The sequence below is a fragment of the Artemia sp. Qi Xiang Cuo genome, chromosome 11 (genome assembly GCF_049724085.1).
Source record: "Artemia sp. Qi Xiang Cuo chromosome 11, ASM4972408v1, whole genome shotgun sequence".
Classification (NCBI taxonomy): Eukaryota; Metazoa; Arthropoda; class Branchiopoda; order Anostraca; family Artemiidae; genus Artemia; species Artemia sp. Qi Xiang Cuo.
Window position 1 is genome coordinate 16,154,149 of NC_142804.1, and position 14,298 is coordinate 16,168,446.

Sequence of the window (14,298 nt, forward strand, 5' to 3'; positions counted from 1 at the left end):
TTGTGTTCGAAATTCAGGTTAAACTAGATCTTGCAGATGAGTGCAAAAAAAAAAAAAAAAAAAAAAAAAAAAAAAAAAAAAAAAAAAAAACAGAAATCCAGAGACAATGTTACCAGATAATGTGAATTTTGCTTTTTAGAATACTAGAACTCAAAATTGGTAGGATTCAATCCTCATTGACAGATTTCGGCTACATATTCCGAAATCTGAAACAGTGAAGCATTTTTGACTCATTACATGCGCTTTTGCGGTCGAAATTTTCTGTTCTCAGTTTCTGGCTTGACAAGGAAGATATTTTCCTTAGTCCTCTGGTATGTCAGAGAATTAAATGAAAAAGGGAATTAAAGAAGAAGTAAAAAAAAAATACTTGCTAATATCTAAGGTGGTATTTTAAATAACTTTCTGGCTAATATGCTGAATTATTCCCTATCAATAATAGAAACTGTGATTAAAGAACTAAAAAAAAGAAATAGATACTCAGTATACTGGTCTTGCAATATAGACAAGTTATAAAAAAACGTGGAAGTTAAAGGCGCATTTGATAAAGATAACTAATATATAGGATTTTCATATGTAGAACTAAAGAGAAGCATGATCCTTGAAGGTGACATCTCTCTAAAATGTCATTTAGGTAAGTGATACCAAAGTTTACTTCTTAGTACAATGTTTTTATGACATTGCAATTCTAAGCTGCAAAAAGATATAAACTCTCAAACTTAGTTATGAGAACAAAATGTTTCGTAGCTTTCAAAGTATAAATTAGAACGACCAAGTCAAAGATAAGAAATTAGACCAGCCGTTATTAATTCAACTATCTATAAAATTGCAGGCTAGAGACAATGTTCTAAGATTTTGTCATGAACAGAAGCCAAAGACATACATATGAGGCAAAATTGTACTTGGCAAGGTTCTTCAACAGTTCCGATTGTTATTTTATTTGTGTTTTCCTTTTAATGAACTTTGAATTAGTTTTGTACGTTTTTTAATCATAAACTGTATTTATCCTCGACTAGTATTCAAGATCATTTTCAAAGTTAAACAGCAAACCCTCCTTCTATATTGCCCAAAATTTTCTCAAGAGTTTCATTTTCAGTGTCATCGGATGTTTTTTTTATGTCATACATGTCAATGGTAAATCTAATCAGCATAGCGGGTCTAGGGTCAAAGTCCCTGCATCACTTTCCTTGGCAATTTAGCCTAAGTCGGATGGTCACAGTAGAGTTATGCATTTTAAGGTGCATCCTGTTTCGAATTTTCTACTTGACCAGATTCATAAAAGAAAACACTCTCCCGACGAAAGGGTTGCTGATGGGTAAGCTTAAGACAGAAAGAGCTGCTTGAGCTATGTCGAACAAAGGTCGGCTTTTCCCACTATTTTTTTCTATCGAAATTTGAGCACTTTTCCATTTGGTTTTTCACGTTAAGGATAATGCACGCTTTAATAATTTAAAATTTAGGTCGTCACGGAGCCTGGAATGCGATATGAGAATCCCTACGGGGCTCTGAAAATTCCACCTGTCTTTATAGACAGATTCCTGAATCTGTCAGTAGAAGTTGTCAGTAAACACTAGACTTTAAAATTTTGAGTTTTGTCAATGTTATTGTGAAGGCCAAATACGCCCATTTTGCGCCGAATCTGTTTGACATGCGCGAAATCAATTGGCCAATTTGAAAAATTCAATGCGCAATCAACTCAAAAAAGGACCAAATGGCGCAAATGCGCACCACCTGGCAACTATGCTGCCGTGGGGTGCGATGCTTTGGCAAGACCCCAATCAACGATAACACATTACCACCTATTAAGAGCGCTCTGATGGCGATTGGAAAGTCGTGTGTCGGGCAGTCTCATTAATTTTAATATATATAGGCTATATATATATATATATATATATATATATATATATATATATATATATATATATATATATATATATATATATATATATATATATATATATATATATATATATATATATATATATATATATATATATATATATATATATATATATATATATATATATATATATATATATATATATATATATATATATATATATATATATATATATATATATATATATATATGCAATTACTCACATATACAATTGTCAGCTACCCTCATGGAAACAGAAAAGTAACTGAAGACGCATTGTTTTATACGGGCGAAATATTCGTTTGATTTTTCTTAAATTTGTTTTCCTTTACTGGCCATAGACCCGTTTGTCACTTCAAGATATTTTTTTTTTGGTTTTGAAAATTATTTCCCACGGAAAATAACCCCCTACCCCCACCCCATGGAACATTTCCTTCGCGTATGAATAACAATAGTATATTCAAATTTAGAAGTATTTGAAAATTTTCCACCGAGGAATTCTCCACCCCCTGGGAAAAATTCACCATGCGAAACACTCCTCCCCTGTGGAAATCCCCTCCCTATGGAAAATCTCTTATCAAAAACTCATCTCTCAGAAAATTACTCCTCCTCCCCGCAGAAAATCCCCTCGACTATTTCTTTCCACAGAAACTCCCTTGGAAAATTCCCCCTGGAAAATTTCAGGGATCTTTTAATTTCAGTAAGCCCTAAACGTAATAAGAGTGTCATGGAGGGGGGGATTTGTACCTGAAACCTTCGCAAGAGTATACTCAACGTGTGTTTCAGTATTACCAGTAGACAATTGCGGCATCTGTATGTGTCCTATTTGAAACGTTTAATGCCTTTTCCGGGGTGAAGAGGTTCATTAGTTCCGCTCAAATGTGTTTGGTGTGAAAATTGAAATATACGAGCCAATAGGGAGACATATCTTTATGTATTAGTTTAATATTGTAATCCATTTAAATAATAAAAAATCATACTAAAGCAGTGAAACATAAAATTTTTCCAACTGTAATTTGGCGATATGATTTTACGCTTGCAATCTCATATTTTTTGTATATCTATCCTCGAAGCTCAAGCAATATTATTTTGCAAGAAGAATTTTATAATTACCAAGGAATTCTCACTGGTTGTGAAATATATCTTGAGGATTTTCATTGTATTGTTAATATAGTCCTGGTAGCAAGGACATATCCAGGAATTTTGTTGGAGGGAGAGGGTACAAAACACTTTATAAAGAAAACGTTGTAAACTCTAAATAATTTTTTTGAGTTGGACAAAATTTCAGAGGGGGTGGAGGAGGGGTCCAAACCGGGTGACCCCGACCCTTGGATATGGCAATCCCTGGAAGAGTAAACTCACCATCATGATTTCGATATGCAGTAAAGATGGCCTCAAATTTTGATCGAATTGCCTTAGGCTCTGCATAAAACCTGATATGCAAAATGTTAGAGATGGAGCTAACTGTGTCCACTACCGATCCACAAAATCGTTTTATACGATTTCTGAGATCCGTAGTAGATCCAAAAACATCTAGAAAATTGACATCACACTCGTTTGGCTCTTGCAGTCGGTAAGATGGAAAAGTGACTTGAACCTATAAAACAGATGGTTAAAACCAGCAATAGAAATACGGGAAATGCAGCCGTTAAACGCCTAACTCGCTTCTACCCTGTAGCTGCAGCACAGGAGCCGAGTCATGTGCTAGCCTACAGTTGCTATCATCTCTCCTTTGTTTTCGATTAATTAAAAATACTTTTTCCACAAAATAAGTTTTTCAAAGAAAAGTAAAGAACTCCATTAAACAAAAAATGAGCAAAACTAAAATCAAATAATCTACCAAGCGTGAAACTACCACAAATCAGCATCGATAAATAAATGAAACCCAAAACGAACAGAAATTACAATAAATAACCGAGTCAAACTCAAAATGAACAGAAATTAGCATAAGTTGGTCGCAAAACCCGTAGGCCTTCCTAGGCCAGAACATAATTTGCACTTTACTGAAAAAGAAATACAAATGAATGTGCATTGTCAGTTTAATATACATATATTGATATTTAGTAATCAAAATGTTAATATTATTTGATTTATTAAAGCTATGAAAGTAAAGACATTTATATTTTTTTTCAGTAAAGTGCAAATTATGTTCTGGCCATGGGAAGGCATATGGGTTTTGAGCCCAACTTATGTTAATTTTTGCTCGTTTTGAGTTTGACTCGGTTATTTAAAAAAAAGCTTTTTCCACAAACCAAGTTTTTCAAAGAACAAAATTTGCACTTTACTGAAAAAAATTTAAATATTTTTACTTTTATAACTTTAATAAATCAAATAATATTAACATTTTGTTTACTAAATATTAGTATATGTATATTAAACCGACGATGCACATTCATTTGTATTTTTTCAGTACAGTGCAAATTTTGTTCTGGCCTTGGGAAGGCATAGGGGTTTTACGCAGAACTTTTGTTAATTTCTGCTAGTTTTGAGTTTGACTCGGTTATTTATTGTAATTTATGTTCGTTTTGGGTTTCATTTATTTATCAATGCTGATTTGTGGTAGTTTCACGCTTGGTAGATTATTTGATTTTAGTTCTGCTCATTTTTCGTTTAAGGGAGTTCTTAACTTTTCTTTGAAAAACTTATTTTGTGGAAAAAGTTTTTTAATTAATTTCTTTTCGTTTTATATTGACATAATCTTTTCAGGGAAAAAGACAATAATACTTTAAATCTTTGACTTTATAGTTTGGCCTGCTATTTGTATGCTGGAGAAAAATTTTCATCAATTTTTAACAACATACACCCTTTCAAAAATTTGGAAACAAATAGTACTGTTTAATTTAGTTTCATACCTCCTCTAGTTGACCTGAAATGGAAAACTTGATACCATTCGCAAAAAAAATCTGTTTACTTTCTTTGATAGCTTGGATAAACTTACGCTATTTTGATTTCGTTAAATTTTAGGAGGAGAAGTAGCCCCGAAACTTTGAACATAATACCCTCAGTCGTTCTTGGAATACTTCTGAGATGCCTTATTGGGAATTAGCAATATCACAGTGCATTTTGATTTAATCTTAAGGCAACATTTAGTTTTTAAACATAATGGAAAATTGGGTGGGTGGAGGTGGATGGGTGGTAATGGAAGGGGAATTAGTTGCCCTTCAATCACTTTCGACTATTAAAAAGAGCAACAGCCCTTTCAATTTTCAATCGAATGAGCCCTTTTCGAAGTTCCCACGATAACTCCTTCGATACGAAGTGCCCTAGTCTAAAAAACAACAATAACAAAAAATACCACTAATCACTTTTGACTTTTAAATAGGGTACTAGCCCTTTGAATTTCAAATCGAATGAGCCCTTTTTCAAGTTTTTACGACAAAGATTTCAATGAAAACCTTATATGCCCCCAAGGCATAACTTATATCCCTCGCCCTGAGGGTTGTGGGAAAGTGTCCTCCTCAAAAACATATTTTCTATCTAGAAAATCAACTACGCTGAACAAAATCGCTATCTCAAAATTTTGATGGGATGTGTTTGGGGGAATAATGGGCGTGGGGGGCTAGTTACCCTCCAATCAATTTGACTAATAAAAAGGGCACTATCCCTTTGAAGTTCCAATCGAATGAGCTTTTTTTGAAGTTTCTACTACAACACCTTCTATAAAAACCTTATATGACCCCAGGGCATAACTTAAAACCCTTGCCCTGAGGGTTGTGGGGGAGTGTCCTCCTCAAAAACATATTTTCTATATGGAAATCAGCTATGCTGAATAAAATGGCTATCTCAAAATTTTGATTGAATGTGTTTGGGGGAATTATGGGCGTGGGGGGGGGGGCTAGTTGCCTTTCAACCACTCTTGACTATTAAAAAGGGCACTAGCCCTTTAAATTTACAATCGAATTATCCTTTTTTGAAGTTTCTACAACAATACCTTCTATAAAAACCTTATATGCCCCCAACTTAAAACCCTTGCCCTGAGGGTTGTGGGGAAGTGTTCTCCTCAAAAACGTATTTTCTAGCTGGAAATCAACTACGCTGAACAAAATGGCTATCTCAAAATTTTTATTGCATGTGCTTGGGGGAATGATGGGCATGGGGGGGGGCTAGTTGCCCTCCAATCAATTCGACTAATAAAAAGGGCACTAGCCCTTTGAAGTTCCAATCGAATGAGCTTTTTTGAAGTTTCTACGACAACGCCTTCTATAAAAACCTTATATGCCCCAAGGGCATAACTTAAAACCCTTGCTCTGAGGGCTGTAGGTGAGTATCCTCCTCAAAAACAGATTTTTTATCTGGAAATCAACTATGCTAAACACAATGGCTATCTCAAAATTTTGGTTGGATGTGCTTGGGGGAATGATAGGCTTGGGTGGGGGGGGGGGGCTAGTTGCCCTACAATCACTTTTGACTATTAAAAAAGGCACTAGCCCTTTGAATTTCCAATCGAATGAGCATTTTTGAAGTTTCTATGACAACGCCTTCTATAAAAAACCCTTATATACCCCCAGGGCATAACTTAAAACCCTTACCCTAAGGGTTGTGGGGGAATGTCCTCCTCAAAAAAATATTTTCTATCTGGAAATTAGCTGGGCTGAATACAATGGCTGTCTCGATATTTTTATTGGCTCTGTTTGGTAGAATGATGGGCGTGGGGGGCTATTTGCCCTTCAATCACTTTCAACTATTAAAAAGGATACTATCCCTTTGAATTTCCAATTGAATGAGCCTGTTTTGAAGTTTCTGTGATAATGGCTTCTATGAAAACCTTATATACCCCAAGGGCGTAACTTAAAACCCTTGCCCTGAGGGTTGTGAGGGACTGTCCTCCTCAAAAACATATTTTCTATCTGGAAATCAACTACGCTGAACAAAATGGCTGTCTCAAACTTTTGATTGGATTTGTTTGGGGGAATGATGGGCGTGGGGGGGGGGTTGTTGTCCTCCAATCACTTTTGACCACTAAAAAGGGCACTAGCCCTTTGAATTTCCAATCGAATGAGCCTGTTTGAAGTTTCTATGACAACACCCTCTATAAAAACATTATATGCCCCCAGGGCTTAACTTAAAACCCTTGCCCTGAGGGTTGTGGGGGAGTGTCCTCCACAAAAATTTATTTTCTATTTGGAAATCAAGCACACCAAACATAATGGCTATCTCAAAATTTTGATTGGATGTGTTTGGGGGAATGGTGGGTGTGCGGGGGGGGGGGCTAGTTGCCCTCCAATCCCTTTCGACTATTGAAAACGGCACTAGCCCTTTGAATTTCCAATCGAATAAGCCTTTTTTAAAGTTTCTAAGACAACGCCTTCTATATAAACCGTAAATGCCTCCGGGGTATAACTTACAACCCTTGTCCTGAGGGTTGTGGGAGAGTGTCCTCTTAAAAAATATGATTTCTATCTGGAAATCAACTACGCTGAGCAAAATGGCTATCTTAAAATTTTGCTTGGATGTGTTTGGGGGAATGATGGGCGTGGGGGGGGGCTATTTGCCCTCCAATCACTTTCGACCATTAAAAAGGCACTAGCCCTTTGAATTTTCAATCAAATGAGCCTTTTTTGAAGTTTCTACGACAACGCCTTCGATAAAAACCTTATATGCCCCTAGGGCATAACTTAAAACCCTTGCCCTTACGGTTGTGGGGGAGTGCCCTCCTCAAAAATATATATTCTATCTGGAAATTAACTACGCTGAACAAAATGGTAATCTCAAAATTTTGATTGGATGCGTGTGGGGGAATGATGGGCATGGGGTGGGGGGCGCTAGTTGCCCTCCAATCACTTTTGACTCTTAAAAAGGGCACTCGATTTCCAATCTAGTGAGCCCCTTTTGAAGTTTCTACGACGAACCCTTCCATATGAAGTGCCCTGCTCTAAAGGAAAACAATAATAAATAATACGTTGTGCCAACATCCCTCTTATATGACCTCAGAGCGTAAATGAAAACCCTTGCCGCGATTGATGTGGGGGAGCGTCTCTCTCAAAAACATATTTTCTATTTGGAAACCAAATACGCTGAACAAAATGGCTATCTCAAAATTTTGATTGAACGTGTTTGGGGGAATGATGGGCGTGGGGGGGGGGGGGCTAGTTTTGCCCTCCAATCCCTTTCGACTATTAAAAAGGGCACTAGCCACTCCAATTTCCAATCGAATGAGCCCTTTTCGAAGTTTCTACGACAACTCCTTCCATACGAAGTGCCAGGGTATGGAGGAAAAAAAAATAATAATACATTGCGCTCACATCGTTCTTTACTTAGGCAGTGCCATCACGCTGCCTATGATTTCTGTTCGTTTTGGGTTTCATTTATTTATCGATGCTGATTTGTGGTAGTTCTTCTTCGATACAACTTCTTCGATACGAAGTGCCATGCTCTAAAGGAAAAAAAAATAATAAGCCAACATCGTTCTTGTATACCCCCAGGGCATTGCTTTAAACCCTTGCCTTTAGGGTTTTGGGAGAGTGTCCTCCTCAAAAACATATTTTCTATCTGGAAATCAACTACGCTGAACAAAATGGGTATCTCAAAATGTTGATTGGATGTGTTTGGGGAAATGATGGGCGTGGGGGGGCCTAGTTTTGCCCTCCAATCCCTCTCGACTATTAAAAAGGGCACTAGCCACTCCAATTTCCAATCGAATGAGCCTTTTTCGAAGTTTTTACGACAACTCCTTCGATACGAAGTGTAATGGAAAAAAAATAATACATAGTACCCACATCGTTCTTTACTTAGGCAGCGCTAATGCGCTGCCATTGATAAGGAGAACCAAAGCCAGTTGTAATTCCATTACCGATAAAACACGCGCGCCCCAGGGTTGCCACGGATAGCGTTAGTGTAACACTTTCAGTACCTTTTTTTGAAGCAGTACTTTTGTGTGACAGCACTAGTTTTAATACTTTCTTAGAAACATTAGTACTTCTGAATGATTTTGTTTCAAAAGGCAGGTTTATTAACAACAGAATAAATCAAGAGAATATTTTATATAAATGTTCAGAGTCATTGATTTCCTTGTGTTTTGCGACTTCAGTTGGTCATTTTCTTTAACAGACTTAAAGATTTTATTTAAAATGGCACAGGAATTTCAGATGAATTTATGAACTTGACCTCAACGGCAGTTTGAATTAAATAGGCTTTAAAGTTTATATATTTGTTTCTAAGTTTAAGAATAATGATATAAACATTGTATTGCATTTGCATAAATAAATAAAGAGACAATTGATTGGAGCAAACTCCTCTCATTATCTACCTCCATGGTAAACACGTATATTCCTGAAAATTAGACCCATTGATCTCAGTTTGAAGGAAAAATTAGGATTCTAAAACTTTTATACTAAAAGGGGACCTTAATCCCAAACTCATTTAAAGAAAAAAGGGCATATGAATTAACAACACTATCAAATGCTTTGGACACATCAATTATAAATATACGCGAGACTTGTCGTTTGACACTGGCTTTTCGTGGAGGGATTGCAAGGGCTTAATACCCATGTTAGAAACCAAAACGTTTTTTAAGGCCAAACTAATTAGCATTGCAGCTAACTTGATCATCAAAATCAGCAACACTGAATAAAATATTTTATCTATATAATATATGCTCAAGTACCTTGCTAATGTTACACGCAGCAGTTATAGGGCCTATATGAACCGCACTCGTTAAGATCATTTCCGTGGTTTAAGACCGAGGTTACCGTATCATCTGTAAAATTGTTTTGGACAAGGTAACACACCAACTACGTTACAAAATTACAAGGACATTGAATGACAGTAAAGAAAAAAATTAACAAAAGAAAGAGAAAAGAGGGAAAAAACAATGATGGAAAGAATAGAAAAATGAGACAGGATAGGCAAATGATAAAAGGTATAGTAAAAGAAAGTGGGACACTGGACCAACTGTATTTTGGCAAAATAATCGGCTCAGAAATAAAACAATAAATGGAAGGTATAAATAGCTATTTTTTGTATTAACTCTTCTTGACGAAAGTACTGTTCACAAATATTTTGTTCGATATGATTTATCTTAAAGATAGAAAATTGTCAAAAGAAAGGAAAAAGAAAAATAGAAACAGGAAAGAAGAAACATCGTAAATACACCTGCACAATGAAGTGAGATTTGGTGAAAACGCAAGAAAAGCGGGTGTCTGACTTTCTTTTAGCAAAGCAAAAAAAAAAGGCTAGGGTATCGTTTATAAAAGACAAATGGATCGGCTGAACACTTAAATCGGTAGAGTAAAGACAAGGCCCATAGACTGAGGGAGTAGAAGCATAATGTAAATGTATCTTCATTTCAAGACAACTTTCTAACTTAAGGAGGGATAATGAAAAAGAGCGTTAGGACTGTTTTAACTTTGGCCTAGAAAAGAAAGGTACTCATTAAGAAAAGGAGAAAGAACTAGGTTTCAATAGGGTAACATGAGCAGTGGCATTTACGGAGGAACGTACCATTGACTGCAATTTACAAATTATCTCTGATACCTTAATTATGGCCACGAGCGCTCTACAACTTCGAGGCCATGTGTTCTGAAGCTTGACTTCATGCTTGTTTATTTTTTTGTCATGTATTTTTTTTATAAACAAATTCAATACCTTGGAAAATAAGGTTTTAAGGTAATAGGCATTTTCGAATAAGTTAAAACACACATGAATGGACATTAACGCTTTGTAGGTTTTGTAGATTAACATTTGTAGGTCTTATTATCAGTGCTACTGAATGATTTACCTTATATCCAGGCTCTACGGTGATGGTCCATGTGCAATCGATTGCAGTATCATAAGTCACAGAATAATTGCGAAGCCCTGGTGTGATATCTTTGGTTCCTAAGACCCCTTCATATCCTTCAAGGTCAAATCGACAAGGACCATAATCTGGACGATCAATGGCTAGAAAAAATAATGGTCGAAAAACGAAGAAAAAAATGGATAACTTTCAGCAAGATAATAAAGGAAACAAATCAGATATGTCGGCAAAATGCTTTACTAAGCCATTTTCAGCACTCAAGAAAATGCATAGGCTATAAAGAAAAAGAAACTGGTCTTTAGAAGTAACCTTCATCAAAGCAAAAGAGTAACTGAAAAACAAAATACAAATGAAAAGACCATTTAAAATCAGCCAGGGATTCCTTTCATGACTTCAGATGCCGCCTGTCTATTTATTCGATTCGTATTATGATCAGTAACTGATTTATTTTTATTTTTTTCGTAACGAAAAGGAATGCGTACTGATTCTGTATTAAATTGTCAAAAATAGGGTTTATAAAAACATCCCCAGAATATCTGTTTCAACCAAGGTCCTTATGATTGTATTACTTTTTATTTTAGTTGCTACTCTAAAAGACTGTGGAAACCATATATTGTGCACTAAGGTTTCCCCATCAAAAAGAACTAAACTATCTGAGTATTCAATAATATGGAGGGCTAACCCAGAGTTAAAGTAATCATTTTTCTTTTAGACTTTAGTTTTAGTGATTTACCCGTTGAAAAGGGGTGTTTGTGGGGTCTATCTCCCATGTACAGACGGGTTCTGTCTAGACCCCGGCGCCACGCCGATGAGGGAAGACCGGCGGCGGCGGGGTCAAAACGGCGCGCCGCCAGCGCGATCAATGTTGACCGCAAACATTAATGTTTTTATCAGTCTTTCTCAAATTATAGCTTAAATTAACAACAGATTCGATCTTATTCATGAGTTCAAAACTTCACAAGTCGCTGGCTGGAAATTGGTCTTCTTCGTTATTCATCAAGAGAAGTGGAAATCTTGTAGAAACGAATGGCTGTGGCGTTTCAGAACCCTTGCATAGTGGTTGAAGTATCTATTAGCTATGTATTCTTAACATAAATAATTACCAAAATTAGTATTTTTTTTCTCATGGAGCATTACTGCATAGAAAACATCAAATACCGTGTCACAAAATTCATCAGTTATCTGGGTAAAAACTTTGAATATAAGTTTGAACTTAGAAGCTTAATTTTTTATAATGTCCTTTGCCTATATTTGTTTTGCCACCTTTAAAACAGTTGAAATGGGTGACTTTAATATTGATTTTTTTTTCTTTTGCTCTTTTGGATTTCTAAAAAGCCTTCCTTGTATTAAAAACTGGTTTTTAATAACAATTAAAAAAACAAATACATTTTAAAGTTTTTTTTAGCTTCTTTATAGAATATATGTCATGTAGGCCAAGGCTGATCTACTGCTTTTCTTATTGCTTTTGGCTGCTCTTTCCTGTTCCCTGTCCTGCTTGAGAACACTTAAAACAGACCATCCCTGTTCATCCTATTAGTGAATTCATCCTGTTAGTCTCCTTACTAGTGAGTCATTACGCTATTACGCTGCCTATGATTAGAAAAAAGACGAATAGAAGAAGCTACGTCCACATCTCCTTCCGAATCAATAGCTAGTCTGAACCTGTAAACGGGTTAATGCTAAGAAATTCCCATAAATTGGTTTTCAAAATAACATTTTACTATTAAGACTAATCGATATAGTCGTTACCATTTCCGAATCAGCTACAAGTAGCAATTTTTGTCCTCTAGCTAATTCCTTTTTAACTCTTTTTTTACTTTATGGTTACTATGGGTCGTGGTTCGTTCTTTACTAGGTTGTAGCTACTGATACAAACCATGATGAATGAGCAAACTGAAAGTTGTTCTATTTTATCATCATTAGCGCTATTCGGCTTATTAAATAATTTGTCAGACCACACCGCTTTTCAATTTACAAGAAATCAAGAGAGAAAAATTAAATAAAGCAGTTTAATTTAAATAAAGCAGTGGAACAAAACAAAGGATAAAAAAACTCTATATAATAAAAAAAATCCGAATATTTTGACTCCACGTTCGGGAGCCTTTTTCAACGGAAAAAAAAATTAGAAAAAAAATTATCTAAAGAAAACGAAAACTAACACACAAGAGAGAAAAAAAACAAATAAATACAACTCACACTTTGAGCATCGGAGCTCTGGAAGTGTTTAAAATGTGAATCGTGTTTTTCTTGTCTGTGTTTTCTCTCTTGTGTGTTAGTTGTCGTTTTCTTTAGGTGATTTTATCTTAAAAATAGGTGTTTTTTTCTTAATTTTTCTCCATTGAAAAAGGCTCCAAGACGTAGTATCGAAATATTCGTTTTGTTATTATTTAAAGATTTGTTGTTGTTTTTTTATATTTTGTTTTGTTCCACTGCTTTTTTATACTAAACCCGTTTTTTCTCTCTTAATTTTTTGTGTTAGACTCATTCACACTTTTGAAATGAAGGTTATTACAGATATTCACGAATTGAAATAAACCACTATACCAACCATGACAGGGATTTAGGTGAATGGCCTTCCTTGCGTTTTGGTGCGTGTCTAGTATCTCAAGAAGAGGAAAAAGAGCTACAGGGAATTTGGTGACAAGGTCCTAGAGGACAGAAAGTGTCCTAATGAGCAAAATTAAATCAAGCTTTGTTCCACTTGGGTTTACTGAGTTTCAAACGTACAAATGACTTTCCAACGGGCTTCAAAATTTGGGGTATTTCTGTTAAACACCTTGAGGTGTTGAGGTGTATTAAGGTGTATTGTGTATTTGAGGTATTCCAACTAGCTTCAAAATTAGATTTTTTCTATTAAGACACTCCTATATTTTATGATTATTTGATTTTAATAGCGCAGAACATGGAAAAATTAGTTGAAAAAATTAGTAATAATTATATAATTAGTTTACTTAGTGTTTAGTTTCTCGTTTAGTTTTATCGTCAAAGATATTGGTAATTCAAAATTGTATTACAATCCGTTTTTTTGAAGGCAGAAATACTTGCAAATGAAGTTTTTAATGCAACAGTATTGTCCAATAAGCTGTCCTTGCTATAAAAAGAAGTAATCACCAGTAAAATGAATACTTAAGCATATGACATTTTGATTGTTTAAAGATTTTGATTTATGACAGATAAACAAATTGCCAATAATTGAAGACGCCTTGATTCCAAATAATATCAAACATTCTTCGTCTCTCTCTCTATATCCCTTTATCTCTCTCTCTCTGTCTCTCTCCCTCTCCCCAATACGAAGGAAAAACAAAATAGAAACTTTACGCTATCTCTACCTGTATTGGGAATGTATTGGTAGACCGCTCGGAATCCCGAATATTCAATAGTCTCGTCTGAGGAAAAACGAAGCCACAAAGCCCGGTCAGACGAGGTGATGATAGGCGGAAAATTTTGACCACAAAATCGGCCAATCAGAGGTGAATATCCATGACCACCATCACGAACCTCAAGGAAGTCGTGATCACAATTGTCACTTGGCTCCAGGGTAAACTGATCCCGGAAATCAACACGAACGAAGTACCCGAAATCAGCTGGAAGAAGTATATGTTAGTAGGTTAGAAACAATAAACAAAGCTGAAATACTAAATTTCTTAGAAATGGAACTGCTTAAGAGTTTAGCAGTAATGTCGTCAAA

At 35.5% G+C, this 14,298-nt stretch overlaps 1 protein-coding gene across 1 annotated transcript in view; it reads right to left on the reverse strand.

Moving 5' to 3' along the window:
- The window catches only part of LOC148946695 (uncharacterized), a 95,860-nt gene that overhangs the window by 10,493 nt on the left and 71,069 nt on the right, over nucleotides 1–14,298 (reverse strand). Inside the window, exons 3-5 of the mRNA XM_089096395.1 lie at nucleotides 13,940–14,194; nucleotides 10,593–10,753; nucleotides 3,239–3,473 (exon numbers count right to left, since the gene is read on the reverse strand). Of these exons, the coding sequence (XP_088952521.1) occupies nucleotides 3,239–3,473; nucleotides 10,593–10,753; nucleotides 13,940–14,194 (651 nt within the window). The remainder of the gene's footprint in view (nucleotides 1–3,238; nucleotides 3,474–10,592; nucleotides 10,754–13,939; nucleotides 14,195–14,298) is intronic.